General features: G+C 42.5%; 3 protein-coding genes across 11 annotated transcripts in view; 2 read left to right on the plus strand and 1 right to left on the minus strand.

Annotated features, from left to right (window-relative positions):
• Positions 1–268, minus strand: part of LOC117772633 — a 62,510-nt gene extending 62,242 nt beyond the window's left edge. Inside the window, exon 1 of the mRNA XM_034603915.1 lies at positions 230–268. The gene's annotated coding sequence lies outside the window, so the exon portion shown is untranslated. The remainder of the gene's footprint in view (positions 1–229) is intronic.
• On the plus strand, positions 52–9,892 carry spa17 (sperm autoantigenic protein 17). 9 transcript variants are annotated; one of them, XM_034603923.1, is made up of 8 exons: positions 64–126; positions 297–487; positions 890–969; positions 1,097–1,139; positions 2,092–3,397; positions 3,503–3,947; positions 7,242–7,443; positions 8,950–9,892. In XM_034603923.1, the coding sequence occupies exons 2-8, from the start codon at positions 334–336 to the stop codon at positions 9,003–9,005; spliced, it is 2,286 nt and encodes a 761-aa protein (XP_034459814.1). In that variant the 5' UTR covers positions 64–126; positions 297–333; the 3' UTR covers positions 9,006–9,892. The 9 variants fall into 9 exon arrangements, with proteins under 9 accessions (XP_034459810.1, XP_034459814.1, XP_034459812.1 ...); XM_034603921.1 differs by having other exon boundaries at positions 2,092–2,267; positions 2,301–3,947; XM_034603919.1 differs by having other exon boundaries at positions 52–126; positions 301–487; positions 2,092–3,947.
• A 2,939-nt stretch (positions 9,893–12,831) lies between these two features.
• On the plus strand, positions 12,832–20,454 carry hepacama (hepatic and glial cell adhesion molecule a). The gene is made up of 7 exons (XM_034603932.1): positions 12,832–13,079; positions 15,467–15,814; positions 16,436–16,717; positions 18,131–18,221; positions 18,472–18,539; positions 18,666–18,736; positions 19,590–20,454. Exons 1-7 carry the CDS (start codon positions 12,986–12,988, stop codon positions 19,950–19,952), a joined length of 1,317 nt encoding a protein of 438 aa, XP_034459823.1. The 5' UTR covers positions 12,832–12,985; the 3' UTR covers positions 19,953–20,454.
• The last annotated feature ends 797 nt before the right edge of the window (positions 20,455–21,251 follow it).

The raw sequence follows: 21,251 nt of genomic DNA on the forward strand, positions 1-21,251 counted from the left end.
AAACGTGTGCCTTGTCGGTATCCGTAGTTGGAGTCGTTGCCTAGGAACGAGTGTCAACTGAACGCCTACTGTTGTTAGCTTTAGCAGTTCAATGTAAAGGTGGACACGAGTTACAGGTTATTTCAGGTAACAGGTATAGGTAACTTATTTTAATGAATCTTATTTAATATATATATCTAAGGAGTTTACGTGTTGTGTGGTGACTATAAACTATAAAACGTTAAGTTACCGGTATATTCTTTACCAGCTAACGTCAGCCGATCTCTTCTTCTTCTTCTACGCTGCATATGGGGAAGAAAGTAAACAAACTTCTCCGGCCCGTTTATCGCTAAAATGTCAGTTCCCTTCTCCAACACCCACCTGCGGGTCCCTCGGGGGTTTGGTTCGATCATGGAAGGACTAGTCCGAGAAATCTTACGAGACCAACCAGAAGACATCTCTCAATATGCTGCTCAGTACTTCAAGGCTCTGCTCGAACAGAGAGAAGGTAACTCCACTTTTGTATGGAAGCCCACTTCCGCCAGTGAAAGACAACAAAAAAAAAAGGATTAATGCTATGTGAAAATTATGAGATTAAAATAAAATCGAGATTATGAGATGTTAAAACATGATTATGAGATAATTCGTCGTAGTTATGAGATTAAAAAGTCAAGAGTCATATATATAAGATAGCAAGTCGCAATTAATAAAAGAGATAATAAATCATAAATTATGACATACTAAGCCTTTATTTGGGGTTCCTAAGGCGTTATTTTGAGTGGGCAAGTCATTATTTCGAGAAAGTCTTTCACCACGATGACTCAAGGGATTTTATTTTCAGCAAAGTGGCAGAATCGTGCTGCAATAAGATGCTGTCAAATATATATTTTCTTCTTTTTTTTTCCTGAAGAGAGTGGGATGGACCCGGCTGAGTGGGCTGCTAAACTGGAGGACAGGTTTTACAACAACCACGCGTTCAAGGCTTCTGAGGTATAAGATCTACCTACAGTACATACAGTACACCTACTTTGCTCACCATACCTAAATAAACTCTCCTCTGTTTATTAGTGAGTCTCTCCTTACCAGCACACATTTCTTGTTATTTTCACCCTGACAGGCAAGTCCTGAGAAAGAGCCTCCACCAGAGATCACAAGTCCAAGTGAGTCTCACCTTATTTGCTATCAACAGCCAGGAGGATCAACCGGAGAGGGAGAGCATGAGGGAAAGAATAGCGACACGTAGAGATGAATACAACATTTTTAAGTCTATTACTAAAATGATAACAACCGGAGTCATTTGGTGTGAGGTTTTTCTGTAGACACAGCTGAGATTTCCGTGTGGATTATAAAAAGAAAAATAGAATCAGGAGTATACAAGCCAAGTCGTATAACTGGAGTTATGGGGCAAAACCTGCTCTGAGATTTTTACCTACATACAACAATTAAAAAGCCATAAAATAACTGAAATGGCACTAAGTAGAGTGCATACCTCCACCAAGGCCCAACATTCCCCTTATGAAACCACATTTAAATTCACTAAATCTGGACCTCGGTTTGGAATTGCTCCAAATTTCACACATTCATAAATATCAGTCCTCTAAGCATGCTATCAGGATCTATGAATTATTCTCAGAGAAATCTATGAAAATGCGGAAAAAAGCCCCATCTCGCAATGTTAAAGCAAGAGGAAAACAAATCTTCGATCTTCCCCCTGATCCAGATCGAAAGGGGTGAAAACACATCCTGCTTGGCTGTTAATACTGATGGACTACTAGTGTGGTCCAATCTCATGCTTCAGTGTTTCCATTGTAAAAATCCATGTTAAGATCTCCAAAGAGGACTACATTGTGGAATTGAGGCCCAGAACTAGCATGGTACGTCAGCTCAGTATCTGAAGCACTGTGAGGTTTGCAGTGTCAGGAGTGAGAGGAGAGAGCAGGACCAACCTGCCCAGTGACAGGTTCCAGATGAGGGTCACAGAGGCAACAGAGAGATTACATCGCATGGTTTTTGAAAAGCATTACCTTCACTTATGTCATCGCTCGAATTTCCCCCATGTTCCCACTGAACGTTTCTCACCTAAAGTCTTTCATTTCAATTGGTGCTTTTTAGATGAGTCCAAAACTGCACATGAATCAAGTCATTCAGCAGAAGCTTCGGAACTATCTACCACACAACCTAAAGTCTCTGAAGAGGGGGGTGTAACTGAAACCACAGAAGAAGAAGAAGAAGAAGAAGAAGAAGAAGAAGAAGAAGAAGAAGAAGAAGAAGAAGAAGAAGAAGAAGAAGAAGAAGGAGAAGGAGAAGGAGAAGAAGAAGATAAACACTTTGTTGCAGAGAATTCTAGTGTTTCAATGAAAAGGGGACTTTCAGAAGGAGAATCAATCAACAGCCCCCCTGCTGCAGATGTACAGTCAGATGAACAGCGTGGGATGGAGGAGGACAAAGACCCAACAGTACATAAAGATGGAAGGGCAGCTAATGAAAAAGATATCAGCTCTGCTCCAGACCCAGATGTACCTCAGCCGGCATCCGCTGACATGCTATTATTCAGTGGGCTTTCCAACGTAGATGTATGTGCTCAGGAGTTAGGAGTGACAGAAGATAATGGGGGTGATAAACAAGAAGCTGCTGCTGTAGAGAAGGAGATTGAAGAGTCGAGAGAAGAGGGAAATACCGAAGGAGAAGAACCAATCGAGATCTATCCGCATTCTGGACTTGCTGACGTGGACATTTGTGCTACAGAGCTTGGAGGAACAGACGAAAGAGCCACTTCTGAAAAGGAGACTAACAGCGATGAAGAGGAAAGCTTTAAACCGCCGCCAGAGGAAACTGTTGCACAATCATCACTGTCTCAGTTTGAGACCCCTGAGGATAATCAACAAGAAGCAGAAGATCAGGCAGAAAAAACAAAGGAGGAGGAGGAAACAGAGACTGAAGCTTCCTCTGGGGAACCACATGAAAGTTTAGCTAATATCGAGGGTGTTTTAGATGGTGATACTGTACCAAAGGAGGATTCATTGGTTGAGATTAGCTTTGAAGATGTTCCAGAGGCTCAGCAAATTACTGAGGCTGAGGAGAAACAGCCAGAGGAAGAGGGTTCAGGAGAGGTGTTGCAGAGTGAGATATTAGAAATGCAACAGGGAGAGGAGCCCAAGGAGGTTACTGCAGTGTCAACAGACCAAAATATATCTGGCCCACAACACCAAGATGAACCCGAAACAGGGGGAGCTGAAAAAGAACTGAAGTCTGAAGGGGAGGAAATGGAAAGTCAGTTCAAAGTATCTGATATAATGCAGGAAGAGGTGGCCACAAATGACTCTAATTTCAATGACAGTGATGAAGACAAGGGAGAAGGTAAATTAAACAGCAGCCCATCTGATTGGCCCAACACCGAAACAGACGAAAAGAACACAAATGATGAAACTGATGATACAACTGACGATAACGAGAAGATAAGAGAAGGGACATTTCTCCAGAGTGAGGTTTCTGAGAAAGAGACAAAGTCAAATGACGCTGATTTAAAAATAGAGGAGACAACAGACACGGGTGTAGGAGACGAAGAGGACAGAAATACAGAAGGTTATATCGAGAGGGAGGATGAAGACATTAATGATGATGGTGCAGAAAACCATTCATCACAAGTAACCGCATCAAATACAGCAACAGCAGACACGGAGGGCGAGAGTGAGACTTTCGAAACAAGTACACAGCATCTAACGGAGGAGCATCAGGGAACGGGTGTAGAGTCATGGCCTGAGCGTACAGGGGAAGAAAAAGAGGCCACATCAGAGGAAGGAGAAAAAGTTGCAGAAGAAGAGGAAATGAGTGATGCAGTGTGTGAAGAGGAGAGCATCGACATCGCTCATGTTGCAGATGGGACAGTTGCTGATCAGCAAGGAGAAGAAATACCACGCGCATCTGTAACAGACACACTAGAGACAGAGGAGAAGAAGAGCACTGACAAGGTAAAGTTTGATATATTATTTATATATTTGAATATAATCCACTTTCTTCAGCAGTCGGAGTGTAAAAGTTTCTACAGTTGTCATGCAGAGTTGTCTGAGCCCGGTTACAGTCTGTTCTGTTCCCATTCTTGTCTCCAGTAGCCTATATAAATAAACCCTTCAAGGACAAGTCAACAATGCCCCTCACATTTTTTCTTTCTCCCCTGGGTTCTCAGGGGTAGGTGACTGAAAATATCTCCAAAATAGTTCATCCTCTGGATGACGTGTGGCAGTTGCTCTGACAAACTTTGAACATCATCAAGGGGCTCGTAATCTCAATCGCCCGAACTGAGCTGTGCAGAAGTTTTGGTCTCAAACTTCAGCATAATCTGCATTTCTGCTCACAATGCTGTTTAAGGCCTTTACTCTGCCGCATGCTCATGAAACTGTAATACATTGGCTTTGTTACTGCCAGATTCACTCCCGTCTTGGGAGCCTGCACTGCCTCCACAGATTGAAACTCAATTCAGTAGCCTGTCATCATAAAAAACAGACTGAACGATTTGTCTTGCAAATCAGGCCTTTAACATTTTTTTTTTTTACACTGCTGCCACAGTTAGCTAGGTCTGATTTGTCTGGACCAACAGAGCTCCAAACACTCACAGGGAGGGAGTGTAGGAAGGGGTACTGAGAATGTTACCATGGTAACCCCTCACCATCCTGCTCTCTCTTAGTGTCATCACAGAATTAATGATGCTGATAGTTGCTAGGCACCATCTGTATCAGTAATGTACCTTTTAATATCAGTTTCTAACTGACTCATTAAACAGTAAAAGAGCATGTTTTCTATTTCTAAATGCAGTGTACTCTTGCTTAGGATTTATTTCAGCTGGAACACAATTGTGCAGTATGTAGGCCAACTACTCTCACAGTGACCTACCTTCAGTATCTCAGAATCCTCTCCAAGTCTTTTTTATTTTAACTTTTACACCTTTTACTCATAAGTGCAAACTATGATCCTCCTCTGATCATCTTAGGTGGATAAATACTGTGTTTTATACACTAATGATTTGGCTGATATGTGCAGACAGCTGCGATTGATATCAGTAAAATTCAATTTGTAGGAGTTTATCACTCCTACAAATAACCAAAGTGAATTGATTAATAAAGGGTGTCAGCGTAGTGAAATTAGGCCCGAGGATAACTCAGCATATTGTCTGAGTGATTAGCAAACCAGTGGGAGAGCGTTTAATGTCAGAGGAATAACTCAGATAAATGGATACTTTCTGTTCCTCTCCCTCTCCGTCTTGTCTCTGAGGCTGGCAGAGGAGTGTGGGCGGCCATACCAGCTGGGATCAGAGGGATGGAGAGGGCTGCGCGCTCGCTCTGCCTCTAATAAATTTATAACACCTCCTAGTGTAAAGCAGTCCAAGATGCTTACACTTCTTTATTTTCACACTAATAGTAGAGTTTGATAGTCAGCAATTATTGTTTCATGACCATCTGGCTTTTGCATAGTATTTCTATGTTGGTCATCTGTTTAAATGAGTTTATTATTGTAACACTGCAACTTGTGAAGTTTCTATGATGCTCACTCCAATGCGGTTGTCACTTTGCATTTTCCTTATTGGTATCCAGACTCAACAATTCTATCATTTTCACTTGTTTCAAAAGTGTTAAACTTTAAATCAGTGAAATACTCACGAGTTCCGCGTATTTCTATGACTCCTCATATTGGCGGTTGCTAGTCTGTTAAAGGTCTGTTACAGTAATGTGAACACAGTAGGTCAGCAACCTTAATGAGACTGAAAAGATGGAACACATGTTTGTAGGAGGTCTCTCTCTCCATCCCTCCCTCCCTCTTTTTCCCTCTTTCTCCCGTCCTCTCTCTGTGGCTGTAGGTCTCTCTCTCTCTCTCTCTCTCTCTCTCTCTCTCTCTCTCTCTCTCTCTCTCTCTCTCTCTCTCTCTCACTCCGTGTGCGTGAGCGGGTGTTCCTGAACATACAGTGATTGTTAGTAAAAAGCCAGTGAGGCATCTGTATTATACCGGAGACTCGTTCAAACACAGCTTTGCTGGGTCCGCGTAGAAATTGAAGCGAACAAGTCACACTAGATCAGCTCACCTGAAGACTGAAGTCATCTCTGAGAAACATGGAGTGTCATAATGTAAGTAAAAGTTTCAGATTAACTTTTTTAAAGACGTTTTCTCTTTCATTTTGATTCACTTTTTAAGTACTAATGGTTTTTACGGGTGTTTGGTTGTCCTCACACTGCACCCTGCCGTGTGTTGATGTTGTTGTCGCTTCACGAGAGTTAATGTAACAATTTGTGTGCTTATGAATCTCAATGGGTTGATTTCTTTACAGAGAAGTGACAATGTAAAACCATATTTTCTAAAGGCTGTTAAGCTTTTTTCAAGTGGTTAATATTACCTGAGAATTTTATCAGAATATCAGAGAATCAATGCATGTAGAGGCAATAAAACCACCATCCCCCTGAGATGGAGTGTAGCTGGCAGAACCCTGCATCTCGGCTGCAGCCGGATTGTGGCTGCTCAGTGAGCAGTCAGACACAGAGGCTAATGAACACTGGCTGAACAGGTGGGTGGCCACACTCCTACACTGGAGGGGTTTCACTGGAGACATGCAGCACTGCCTCACTGAGGTAGTGGGATGGTGGTGGGCTTGTTTTGCGAGCTGCCTTTGTGTGAAATGCCAATCTGTCTCTATAAGCAAAAGCTCGGGGTGTAGCCGATCCCTTTTTGGCCACACAATCTGAATTGGTGTTTACATAACTCGTCGACAGCCTCGGCGTTTTTTTTTCCTCTGCCACTTTATGACAAGCCAGGATTTCTCCCCGCGCCCACCCTCTCCACGTTTCCTGTGGGACAGTGGATGCCGTACTTTCAGTCTCTGGATGAGCTGCTGCTGTTGATTGCAGTCACATTTTTACTGGTTCATAATTTTTAGCCAAAAGTTGACAACAGACCATGGTAATTAATCACAAAACAGTCCGTCTCTGACATGTTTCCTCCAGCAGTGTATTTAGAGATCTTCTGACAACAAGAGAAAGGGAGAGCAATTAAGTTATTGCTGTTAAATGTCAGTTACTGGCCTCGAGAGAGCACCCACTGGAGTCATGTAATACACATGACAACAACCACATTCGTTGCTGTCAAAACGACAATGTTGTAGCATATATGCTTTACAAAAGAAGTTCACAATCTGTTAAGGATGAGAGTGTTGAAGGGATAAAACACTCTTTGATATGCTGTCCTACTGTGAACAACCAATACACTGTGGCCCTTCTCTACAGGAGGAGTGCAGTCGGCCCCAGGAGGAGGAGGACATCATGGACATCCCCCTGGATGACCCAGAGGCCAACAGGGCTGCCGCCAAGATCCAGGCCGGCTTCCGGGGCCACATGACCCGCAAGAAGATGAAGCCCGAGGACAAAGCGGAAGGGGAGGAGGTGAGCAGCACTGGGGATGTGCTCAACGGCAGCCGGGGGGACACAGGTCAGTGGTGTAGGACGAGGGATAAGACAAGGTCACATAATGCCGTCGATGATGGCATTATGGGTAGTGACTTTAAGGATGGTAGGAGATGCTCCCATCAACAGGTGTAGCTACAGTAGGTGACATAAGGTAAGTGATGGAGAGCATAGGTTGCGTATTTACAGAGTATTGTGAGTGGAAGCAGTTTTGCTATTTAGTGGGATGTTATAAGGAAATTCTCCATGTTGTCAGCAGAACATGCATCTTCTTTGATTTTACGTATGTCCCATTTTAAGACGAGAGTGGGGCCAATCCTTCCTTTGCGTCGAACACTTGAGCAGGACGCAGGAACACAACCTGATTTATCGTTTTACACACAGGAAAGAAGCCCGTTTAAAAGCCATAGACAATTAAATACACCGATTAGAGCCCATTATGGTTAAGACCACATGTGATTAATGCAACACAAAACCGAGTGACTCGTTTAATTACCCCATGAGGACTCAAGCAACAGATGATTGAATCTTTCAATTAAATCTTCTGTCAAAAGTGGTTTTAGATGAATCTTCTTCTAGATGTGGCGTCAAGTCATGAGAGAGAAAACATGTTCACGAGCAGTTGGTTTAGATTGAAAAGGTCAAGTTACATTGTCACCACATTAGGATGCTTTATGACTTTTATTCAGTGGTTTGAGGATTCAATCAGTCCCAAGATGTTGTTGCTGTTGTCTCCTTGTAATGTTGATGATTTCAAAACAAGCAACGGTGGCATTTAGATTTGTTCTCACGCTGATACAAACCAAAACCTTTCCAAGACATTTCTGCAGACAATAATAACACAAAATGAAAGTATTAAAACTCATAACCTCACATTTACATCAGACAGCCACTCAATTTGTATTTTTTGAAACTTGAACATGTAAACTGGAGTAGGCATTAAGAGACCCATCCCTCGGAATTTTCTCACTTCCCTGTAAGACAGCAGCTTTTTCTTTGGGGATGTGGCTGAGACAAGGAATCTATGTCAATGGTTCTCCCTAACCCATTTGCTGGCCGCCTCGCATGCTTTTGTAGAAGTATTTATAGCTCCAGGTGCTTTAGGTACAATATACTTACGCTTCCGAGGGCCGAGCAGAATTAATGGGCCTGTCGAACTGGAATCGAGCGTCCATGGTACCTCCCATTGGGGTAGACCCCCTTTTCACAATAATTCCTTTTTTTTTATTAAGCTCTTCAGTTATGTTAGCCGTCACCATGAAAGTTTGAATTCAATACTTTAAATCTTAAAGGGTAAATTCTACTTCAATGTAATTGTATTGTAGAAAGATTCCTTGAAAATGACTCATTCGTAAGTAGCAGCTCAATATTGAGTTTTGATCAAGTGTTCTGTCTTTTTTTTTACAAAAGATCCGCCCACATGTACGTTTTCTGATTGTATCACACTGTTCAATCTTGACAAGCGCACACAGGAACTGTTCTTTTCCAGGCTCTGCGGTGCCTCACGCCTCGCCTGTTTCTCTCTTTTTAGCGACAGGAGGATCGGGGGCAGTAGAGAGCGACGACACATCTGTGCCAGAGCAGTGACACCCCTGCCCTGACCTGGATGAAGAGAAAGAGGGGGAGGGGAGCAAGGTAGCGGGAGATGGCTGGCGATGGCGTCAGCTGACTGGTCTGGCTTTCAGACACACCTTTTTATCCCAGGAGTCGTGTTTTTTCTTTTTTCAACCTAAATTATCAGTAGAAAAATGAGCAGTCTTGAGGGTGTGTTCTGTGAATTTTCGTGAACTTTAACACTCCTTCTCTGCTTCTCCAGCAGCCTCATCAGTACGGATGTCTTTGACCCAGAATTTGCAACTCACTGCATGTACTTGTGAAACTTCTGGTAGTGTGCTAGTTTTTAGATGATGATCTGTGAACGTGAAAAATGAATGTCCTCTAAATGCTAAACGGGGCTTATTTTGCAAGGATCAGTTCGTACCATCTGTGTATAAACCTTGTATGCATCATCAGCATTAGACTTTGCGTAACTCTGTGGCTTAAGTTATTTCTTATTTTGCATTGTTTCCTGGTGTGCTTGTATCTGGAACATAATGTATTATTTGAGCTGCTTACTAAAATTATTAAAACATCAAAAATATCAAAAGAAGAGTAGCTACGTATGTTCTGTTTATTCTGAGATTGCAATTGCCTTGATTTTCAGTTTCACATTGATTCTCACATTCTATAAATCTGATCTTCCACAACAGCATGCATTAATTACACTTTTTTTTTCCGGATGCATTTGGTACAGCTTTACCTTTATGACACACTGGTTCAATATGCTCTATGTTGTGTTGCTGGGTTTGACTTGTTTGACTTATGTTAAAAAAAAAAAAAAATCCTGTTTCATGCTTTAAATCTAACTGCATAGTAACTTGCTGCACTTTGCTGTACAGTCATGGCATCGCACAAATAAATCCACCTTAAATATACGGTGACATGTCTGTTTTAAACTTCATTAATCCGAGCGAAGGGGTTTTGTCAAGAAGGATAAGGATGTTTGTTTCGAACAGTTTATTTTATGTTCACTGTTTTGTGGGGGGGAAAACACTACAACATCAACAAACTGCTCATTCATTCTTTTTCTTTTGTTACTGCAATATAAGCAGGTTGCTGATTGGAAAGAGCAGATTACCACGACGCTGAAACATTCACAACATTCACTATGCATTTCTAATATTTACAGATAGGGCAATTTAAATAGATATATTGCTGGTGATTTTCCATCAAATGCTTCCATCCTGTCATCAGGTGCATAGTTGGGAAAACACCACATAGTAATTCACATGCACCCGTCAAAGGTTTTGGAATACATGTGGTACCTTTACTGCAATAAGGCTGTTTATATCACAAAGGAGTAACATTGTGCTTGCTTAATACGCCCAAGCAGTCTTGTTCACTTTATGAGAAACAGGCTCGAGCATCTTCAGTCTCCCAATGTTCCCACTCAGCCCGCCCACACACATCTGAGACATACAGCACACGGCACACACTCAAACTGCACATGCATTTTCACACAGGAAGAACACAGCCCCTACTCTGCCATGCAGATCCCACTGAAATCATTCATTGTCATACTCGTACACACACACACACACACACACACACACACACACACACACACACACACACACACACACACACACACACACACACACACACACACACACACACACACACACACACACACACACACACACACACACACACACAGATTCGTGGTTGTGTCACCAGCTGTGGAGGTACCATCATGGGTCCTGCTCTCAGCGGTTTTGCAGAGCACTTCCTTCTCAGGCTGACATGCCTCCTCCGCTTCACTCTCACAAACATCCTCTATGGCTTTTCACATGGACTTATTCTCTCTCTTTTTCTCCTACTCAGTCCCAGAGGTGACATGGCCACATTCTCCTGTCTCTTTAATGACTGTGGATGAACAATCAATATCCTGCACACCTCCAAACATAGCACAACACCCACTTGGTGGGTCCCACTGGATTCTGCGATCGAGGGAAAAGACATATTTTCAGAGAAACTGAGCCTGAAAGTCGTGTTTGTGTCTTTTTAGATCCTCGTGTGAGTCATGTGAGGGGACTTTGTGAAACACAGGGCAGCCTGAAACCTACTAACGAATAACAGCGCTGTCCCCACCTCTTACAACTTGTTAAGCGCAAGTGGACTATTTCAGGAGTAGATCACATGAAAAATCTGCTTGGCTGGTTTCGTTCTCTTTCTCAGACAGCTTGTCAGTGAGAGAAGATCTCTGGAGTCTCCTGGGTGGTAATTAGAGATGAAGAAGCCAGGACAAACAGCAGGGGGCGCAAGCTTCACAGTTTTAATGCCTGCCTTGCCATCCAAGAAGAGATGGGGGGGGTTTATACACTTAGCAATAATGAGTGGGCTTCACTCTCATAAACAGCACCTGGTCTGTAAAATAGTGGAATCCGGGATGTGAGCGTCCTGACGTTTTGTATTTTGTCACATCTGTATGTCTGCGTCACACAGGATGGCATCAATCTCACCGAGGCCTAAATGTGACAATGGTTTCTGTCATAACACATGCACACGAACCGACTGGGACACACAGTCCCAGCGTCTGTGTCCCGTCTCTCCTCTCTGCTCTTTTGACTGCAACGTGTCCCCCTTGATTTAGAGAGCGTTCGAAGATGAGAGGAAGAGGGAGGCGCTGCTTTTAGCGAGGGCAGAGGTGGAGGGGAGAGGTTTTAGCTTTGATGGTTGACTACACAGCAGCCTGAGCCCTGGGAGAGAACAGCCACTGGTTCCCACAGTCCTGACGCTTTCTGTCAGCCGCGCGTCCTCCTCTGCATGAAGCCGCCCTCTGTTGTCAGACAAAATGCTGCAAGAACTCAAGAGAAGGCTGCTGTGCTATATCCTCAAAAAGCAAATTACACATAATAACATGCAAACAGGCCTTAACCCTCAGTACCTTTACATATAGGCAGCATGTCAGGTTATAAGACATTAGAACTCACTGGTAAATAGGCGTCGGGAGAAGGGTAAATGGGTCTAAAGCACTACAATCCATTTTTTGTACGATGAGGTTTTTAATATCTGACTTTCTGTTCTTTTTAAAGAGCACCTTCCTTTAATTTTCTCTTTGATTGATGTGATGCACTTGAATAAATGACAGGGGAAAAAAAGACAAGATTGTATTATAGGTCACGGTTTTAATGTCAAAACATGACCAGCGCTGTTGATGGCAGCCTTTTTTTTTTTTAAATATTGCTTTTCAGTACCCTCGTGTAGCTCCTACACCACCTAGAGGACAAAACAGGCACAAGTTGTTCTTATCTCGTCTTATTTGTTGCCTGTATTATCACGCAGCTCTCAGACAGGCACAGTTACATGAATCATGCACCTGACACATACCGCTGGAACAAAGTGCTTCGAGGCTGTGTGTGTGTGTGTGTGTTAGTCAACAGCAGAGGTGGATGCCAAGTGACAGATTGTGAATTTATTGTGAAGCTTAAGTCCAGAGAAAGAGAACATGACAAAAGTGGGCCAGAGAAAAGGGGAAGTGAATTGTTTTTCAAGCTCAGACATTTGGGAGCTTGAAGTGGGCTCCTCTCGAGAGCTGCAGCTATGGCAGGAATCCTTGCAAAGAAGCTCAACTCGGGAAAAGAGACAGCACTTTCTTTTCGGAAAGCTCTCAAAAATAACAGATGCCTAAAGCTATGTAACCACCTAAAGAGGCAAACATTATTTTTCGTTTAGCTCCTTTCTGAAAAGGCAGTGCTCATCCACACTATGTCTCTGTCTCACTCAAACATACACACACAGTCACACCCACACACACACACACACACACACAGTTGGCTGTTGTTGGCTGTGACTGGGGTGCTGTGTGGAGAGTAGGGGCTCAGTGTGACCAGGCAGAGGCCAGTGTTGCAGGCAGGCAGGCAGGCAGGCAGGCAGTGTGGTGGAGAGAGTGTGGAGCCGCAGGGACGTGCCCAGGGTGGATAAACCATGCTCACTAACTGGGAGAAAGACTCTGCCCAGGACTCAAGATGAAGGTGAAGAGGAAGACCTCCTCTAGCAGCGACAGTATCACCGACATTCCTGCGCTGCTGTGGCTCTTTGGCCTCCTCCTCCTCGTCACAGGTGAGTCCAAACGTTTGTTTGACCTATCCAGACATTAGAGGATGGAGAATTCGCCAGAGACTTTTTCTGTTACTTTCAAATAGCGAGCAAAACAAGTGGAATTTTTCTCAAAAACTGAAATTACAGTTATTCATTTGCTGTTTTACTTTACACTCTTTGGATCACTCTCGTTATGTCAATTCAAACCACATAACATCCTTTATCCCTCTTGGAAGTGAAGTTAATCCAGGTTAAGTTAGTCAGAGATGTTCTTCTTGTCCGTGTGTTTCCAGCTCGATGGATTCTCTCTGATAGATGGTGCCCTCTCTATTGGGCCCCAGTAAGATGCTTAAAGGATCCTGGAGTGTCTATTGTACATGTGTAAGAAGGGGATGTGTAGGTTAAGTGTTGAATAGGGCAGGGCCTGCATACCGTGTGTGTATTAGGCAAATTCATTTACGTGAAAAAGTGAAAAGGTTTTAACCGCGTGGTTATTTTGCTTTTCAAAATGTTTCATTTGATTTCACGGCCGTAACAAGGGTCCAGTTTACCAAACCAAGTCGGTTTTAGTAGAATCACTGGATCCTGTGTCTATCTCCAACTTCGCCAGTGACAAAGAGTTTCTCTTTCTCTCTCCCTCTCTAACCCTCTCACACTCTTTTCAGTGGAGGAAACTAGTTCCAACAATCATGCCCTTTGTCTTATTGCCTTGGCAACCCCTGTCAGGCGGACCAAATGGTTGCCACAGCAATGAGGCGATGCCCTGCTAACTGCCCCACTGCGAAGAATAGCTAACAGTGCAGAGTCTCTCTTTCTCTCTCTCTCTATCTCTGTCTCTCTCTATCTCTCTGTCTCTCTCTATCTCTCTCTCTCCCTATCTCCCCACCAACTCTCCCTCTCTCTCCCTCTCTCTCCCTCTCTCCCTCTCTCCCTCTCTCCTCTCTCTCCAGGGTCAATTCTCTCAATCGTTGAAAGCCGAACAGTAGGATGCCCCTCGAAGGCCCGAAGCCAATGTTTAGACCTCCATGTGTCTAGCTACAGCTGAGTTATAGGAGCCTCCACTGTGAACATAATAGCTTCGCTGCGTTTGGTTTCCAAGACAGGCCTCGTCTATAAAGGATGAAATGTGGCTCCTCACTGTAACACCTCATCCCCGTATCCCCGCGGGAGCTGGAGGATAATTGAGGAGCACAAATCAAAATTAGTTATTACTTGTTCACGGCGAGGGGGTCAAGAGGAATTCCTGTGGCGGGGGGTTTCTGAGATTAGTGATCAAGACATAACTAGACATCGCAAAGTGACATATGTGCATGTTTTTGAGCACATTAAAAGCACAGTACAGAATTTCTATTCATCAACTCTGTAACTGAGTAACAGCAGATAATGGTTCAAAGAACAAAGGTCCTTTCTCAAAGTGTCATGATATATTAACAAAAAAAGACCTTGAGGCTTCTTAGTAAGTTAAATGAGTGTGAATTGTATTAAAAATCCACATCATTAGAGTTCAGTGAGATATTATATATAATTGTTTACAAAGTGAATGGTGCGCAAAAAAGCAATACTAAATATATTTTCAGCAGTGGTGGCAAATAGAAGTGGGAAAGGAGTTTAGAGATGAAAAGGCAGCCTCTGCACTCAAGTGACAATATCACCACACTTACAGCACTTACATTGTGCTGTAAGTGTGGTGATATTGTCACAAAACTCTCATTAAACTACCATTGTGATTATTTAAAACAATTAAACAGGCTTACTATTGTTGAGTTCAAATTGTATAGAAACAATCTTTTCTAGGGCTCAGTATACAGTTAGTTGAAAAACTGATAAAAAAGCAAATAAAAATCAGCAAATCCAATACTCTCAAACACAATTCCTTTATTTAGGTGTAGTTGTGAATAACTAAACTATGACCACAAACAGGAATTAAAAAATTAAATGAGGGTACATTAAAAGTAATGTATATTTGTACTGTACAGTGACTTGTTTACTAACTAAAGAAATACTACAATAGATTTCACAAATTAATGAAGTTTGTTAAATAAAAAAAATTGCTAACTTAAATTTAAAAAAAACTTTATTTGCTACCCACTTCAGTATTTCTTTTAAGTTGTTCCAACACTTTTCTTTTATCAGTGTATAGCTACATAAAAGTGTCTTGTTACTTTCTAACTCTGGTGCATCGGCATCCCGGCCATTCACTGCCCTGATTTTCCATTTCAGTTTGTAATAGTAGTAATTAGTGTCGCAGTAATTAGTGTGTCTTTGAATGAGTTCTCTATTGTTTGAGTGTGGCAGAGCATCAAAGACAGCATAGTGACTGTCCCCCAAAACTGCCCTATCCGTGTACTCCTCTCTGTACACTCCCAGAGTTTGAGACTTCAGCCCCGTCTCTTCGTGTTTTTATCCAGGTGAGGTGTCGGGGGTGAATGTGACCAGTCAAAGCCAGGTGGTGAGGGGCACAGTGGGCAAAGAGGCCCTGCTGTCAGTCAGCTACTCCAGCAGCAGCTCCGACAAGCCCGTGATAAAGTGGCAGCTGAAGAGGAGCAAAGAGAAACCCATCACCGTTGTGCAGTCCATAGGGACGGAGGTCATCGGGAACCTGAGGCCCGAGTACCGCAACCGCGTCCTGGTGTTCGAGAATGGGTCGCTGCTGCTTCACAACCTGCAGCTCTCAGACGAAGGGGCGTACGAAGTGGAGATCTCCATCACAGACGACAGCTTCACTGGGGAGCACTACACCGAGCTCACTGTGGATGGTATGCAGAGTTGCCACCCTCTTCATTTCTCTGTACTTCAAACCACCGGACACAAACTGAAGAGCAGTTCTGAGCTGGAGCAAAATCAATACTTGTTAAAAATACATTCTGTTGCGCAAGTCATTATCATGAAGTTTAACTTTTTCAGTGCACGATACAGTGATTCACCGTGTTGGTGGTTTTCTCTTTGAGGCATCAACTGTGACTCCACTTTTCCGTTGTTCTTATACACAGTTAAAAAAAACTTGCTAAATAAATACTTTATTTGTTAACATACAAAGTAATTAAGTTTGTTCAACTTAAAGATAACAAATTCGATCAACACAACTATGTTATTAATTAACTTTAATATGAAAAAAACTGATTTAAGTTGTGTGTTACCAATTGCGGTTATTTTTAAGTTGTTCCAACAACACATCTCTTCTCTTTGGCCTTCTTTTCGAGTTGAGAACGTTTTTATCCCAGCAGATTTTATTTTATTGCATTTTATTTTGTATTATTACGTATTGATGTTTTCTTGTTGTACCTTTTACTGACAACTTTCTCTTTTCAGTGTAAGTAGAGATCAACTTCCCTGTCATAGTTTGAATTCGCCTGTGTCTTTTGCCCTGTCGTCCTCAGTTCCGGTGTCCAAACCTTACATCCAGATGATAGCATCGTCCGTCCTGGAGTACAGCGAGCAATTCCACCTGCACTGTTCCCACGATAATGGCACAAAGCCCATCTACAGTTGGCTGAAGGGAGGCAAGGTGATGGCCAATGACTCGCGCCTGCTGCTGTCACATGACCAAAAGGTGCTGACCATCGCACGAGTCGTGATGTCAGACGACGACATTTACGGCTGCACGGTGGAGAACCCCATCAGCAGCGTGAAGAGCACACCTGTCAAGCTCACTGTCTACAGTAGGTGGCATGTTACACGGGTAGGATGTCAAGTCATACAAGTTTATATCAAGATGGAAGAGATGATGCTATGATAACGTTCCATAGCACAGCAGAAATACTCAAATTGTAGTAAGCAGAAAACCCTGTTTCAGTTTTATATTGCTATGTTATGTTATAAGATAAATACTATTAAATGGGTTATATTATTAAATAAGTATAAATTATTATTATACAATCATCTGCAAGGACAAGTTTACATTTGGAGCTAGTTGAGGTGGAGTCAGTGTAAACCGATGTACAAACTGCTGCATATTTTATCTATAAAAATGTTTAAAAAATATTTTTTTTACGGGTAAAAATCTAATCTGCAAATTAAATAGCAACTATATCTATAACTATAAATCATATAAATGTAGGAGACTGTTTCCACCAAACCATGTGTTTGTTGGTTTGTCTGTTAGATTTTGCAAAAACAACTGAACAGATTAAACTGATACTTCATGAAAGGATGTGACATGGGTCAGTGGAAGAACCCATAAAATGTTAGCATGGAATCCGGATCAGGGAACTGATCCAGGAAAATATTTTTTTCACTTTTGTGCTGCTTATGAAAACTGTAGTACTCTGTTTTATCTCATTGTTCAACAACCATCCATTTACAGCTCACAGAAGCAATTATCTTCTCATGCTGACCTACACACAGGCCTGCATGCCTGCCTCTCTAACAATGTTGTTTACAACAAAGTGCAAATCCAAGTGCGGCAGAGTTGGCTCCGAACGGCTGTTACTGGGCGCCAGCATAGAACTACATGTCAGACTGAGCGCGAGGCCGAGGCACTCTAATCCAATGAATGGACAGTTATTTATGAGGAGGGAGCAGAGGAAAAGAAGGCAGGTGGGGGGGAACGCTTTGCCTCAGTGGACCTCAGTAATCCTGACTTCATTATTGCTGTACTGTGATGTGCTGCATGAGGAGGCAGCTTCAGGCCCTCAAACAGCTTTCTGTTCCCTCTGCATGGGCAGGAGCGCGGCTCAAAGTCTCCGAGTGACGACCCTAATGTGCTACTTCACTGCCAGAGCACTCAGAAGACTTAGCAGGCAGCGGGGAAAAGAATTGAACGCTCCCCCTGCTCCATATCCTGGTCATGTTTCATTGTAAGCCTAGAGTCAAAAAGAAGAAAATAACAATCTGTTGCCTTAAAGACCTACTCTTTGAAACCTTTATTTTCCCAGTGTCAAGACAAAATGGATAAAATAGTGAAAAAGAGCTGAAAAGCTAAAGTGAAGCAAAGCTACAAGTTAGTGCTTCAGTGAGAGGGAATTGCTCTGCTGTTATCAGGCTGTTACTGACAATGTCTTTCTCTCTTTCTTTCTTTCTTTCTTTCTTTCTTCTCTTGTCCTCATAAACCTCTCTGTTTCACTCTGGTTCAGGACGGAGCTCGCTATACATCATCCTGTCCACCGGGGGCATATTCCTCCTAATCACCCTGGTTACAGTGTGTGCCTGTTGGAAACCTTCCAAGTGAGAGTTACTCTTTCTTCTTTTACCTCCTCTCTCTCTCTCTCTCTCTCTCTCTCTCTCTCTCTCTCTCTCTCTCTCTCTCTCTCTCTCACTGGCTTTGATATTGCTCTTAAGGATGTGACTAGAGTCTAAAGTGGCTCCACAGTGTCAACTCCACCACTCTGAACATGTAGTGGAAAATTGGAAAGCACATCGACCTGCAGCTTGATGGTTGGATGTGTTTTAAGGAGTTCTTTTCTTCTTGTTGTAGAAAGAAGCATCGACCCGTCCCCCAAAGAGCTCCTGTTTATGTAGAGCAGAGTGAAAATGGCCACGACGGTGAGAAACAGCTACAAACGACACAAACACAAAACTTAACCTTTGACCCATGTCACGAAGAATTATTTCACACTTTAATTTACGCAGAATGTGACCCATTTCTAAACTGAATATATGTGTTTGCAGTGGATGTTGTACCGAAACCAACTACACTCGGTCGAAGGAGTCCAATGCCTCTTTACGTTCTCAATGAAGATGTAAGTCATTCTTTTTTCCTCCCAAAATGTCCGTGCAACATCGAGCCTTAAAACAATGAAATAATAATAATAATAATTATACAATTTTGAAAAGCTCCTCACACTTTTCCATGAACTAAAATGTTCCGAAGTGCTTTGCAAGTTTGAAACAGGATAATTGTTAAATGAAGAACAAATAAGAGCAAATAATACATGATTGCAATGAGACAGTGTGCTATTGGTTTTAATTGAAAACTACTAAATTACTTTTTCTCCTATCGGTGGCGCTAGAGGAGAGGTCAGGGGACCACTTAAGTCATCAGGCTTTATCCCCCTGAGGACAATGACGGTCTGGGGTTAAAAATTGCTCATCCACCCCACATTTTTTCCCTAAAAGTCAAAAAATGAAACTTTACTCATTACTCATTCATCCCTCAGTCATTCATTCTCTGGGGATCATGTTAGCTCATTGCAAACAATCATGAAGAGATATTTCACTGCCACCCATAGAACCATGCTGCGAAACATTTCATAATTATGGTACAAATTACAGCTTCATTAAAGGTTCAGTGTGTGGCATTTAGTGACATCTAGTGGTGAAGTTGCATGTTGCAGCTGAATACCCCTCACCTCACCAGTTTGGGCTACTGTAAAAAACATGGCGGCCTCTGTAGAGAGGACACACTCTAGATATAAATATAAAGTTTAGATGAAACACACAAGTAAAAACATCACTATGATTATTTCATATTCATATTCAAATTCTGCCAATAGATGCCTTTCAGCTAAATCTGACACAATGAACCTTTAGAATTACAATCATAGATAAAACCCCACCGATGATTGTAGCTTATGCATCTTCTTGTTGTTTCAGGAGACTCTGGAGCGTTTGGAAGAATGTTCTGGCAACACTCTCAGCCAATCAGAAATGAGTATCCCTGCTATCTATGCTCCCGTCCTTCCCCCCTCCTCAAACAGAACTGAGCGGCCCATCTGGTCTGCCCCTCGCAGGTACCCCCGCAGCCCCTCTCCACTAGCACTACCCCTCCCACAGCCCCCTCTTGGTCCTGCACTGCTGCCCGTCCGCTCCCCTGCTCACTCCCCCGGGTCGTCTCCACGCAGCTTCAGCCCAATAAGAAAGGTCCGTCCCCCCGTGGGCATCCCAACCAGCCACCTGCCCATAGAGGCAGAGGGTCCAGATCCCAGTGATCAGACTCACTGTCCACCCCAACAATGATGACCGCACGTTTCTCAACCTCCCTGGGAAGTATGCTTTCATTCTGTGATATGTAAAGTTTATGTATAGTTTGTTGTTCTTCTGCTGCGTCCTGAGGAAAAGGAGGATGTTGGATTTGATGCACTAGGATCAGAGATGAGTTCCCTTTCAGCTAACTCTTTATATTCCATTATTTATCATCAATTTCTCTGTGGTTTTCCACAATGTCTGTAGTTTTTTTTGATGATATCCTCTCATAGGAAAACATATATTTTACAGGTAGTGTATCCTGAAAATGATGCTGAGACAGAACAGACTTACCAGCTCTGATATATATTTTACTTTTTGTTTCAATGTGAATTTTACTGGGAACGTTTGATAAGTGCCTGTACATATGTAAGTAAATTGTTGTTGAGGGGGTTGGTTGTTTTCTTTTCTTTTAAAAAATTTAAACCACAAATTGGGTTATTATTCTATATTAGGTCATTGTATAATCTAAGGTAATAAAGTAATTTAAATAGTTTGTACTTCGTTATTATTTTTGTTACAATCACCAAACAGTTTTTATCATTTGTCTGTCCTGTTCTTGAGCTCGTGTGTAATTCCTGTCTTGTCCATCAGATGTCACCCACACATTTACTAAAAATACTATAATTTAATGTACACATGACGGGGAAAAGTTCTAAAGAGGCAGATTTCCTTTAAATTGTATATTTACTCTTTTTTGCTCCATTTAATTTGCATATGACATTTTATATATTTTTGCCAGGTTTGGTGTTTTGCTTTGGAAGCTTCATCCCTTTTACTTTATCTAAAGCAGACACATGGCTAACCGATGACTCCGTGCCTCTGACACATGGAAAAAGACGCCTCTCGCTGCCAAAACTGCATCCTGTCTGAGCGGAGCCCTCGCTCTTCACTTACTCGACATCGGAAGGTCAACGGGGATGTTCCAATTTAATCATCACAAAAACAATTCTAAATATAGAAAAATAAATAGATCAAATGAATGTCAGGAGGAGGCTGTTATGTGCCCTCCAAGAGTTAATCTACGGTGAGTTCTGAATAATGCAGGCCACTCGCTTCAATCATGGAGCCTCCTAATACTAAATGCTCTGTATTTATGTTGAGCTTTTCTAGTATTGATGACCATTAAAAGCTCTAAGCTTTTCACGAACACATTCGTACAGTGGATCCATGTGCAGCACTTTTTTCTTCTATGAGAACGGCATGGCATGTGGAAGGGGAAGACTGGGATCGTACCAGCAACCTTCTGGTTCGAGGAACCCACTCTACCCCCTGAACCACAGCCACCCCAAT

This window comes from Hippoglossus hippoglossus, chromosome 13, assembly GCF_009819705.1.
Source record: "Hippoglossus hippoglossus isolate fHipHip1 chromosome 13, fHipHip1.pri, whole genome shotgun sequence".
In the NCBI taxonomy this organism is placed as follows: Eukaryota; Metazoa; Chordata; class Actinopteri; order Pleuronectiformes; family Pleuronectidae; genus Hippoglossus; species Hippoglossus hippoglossus.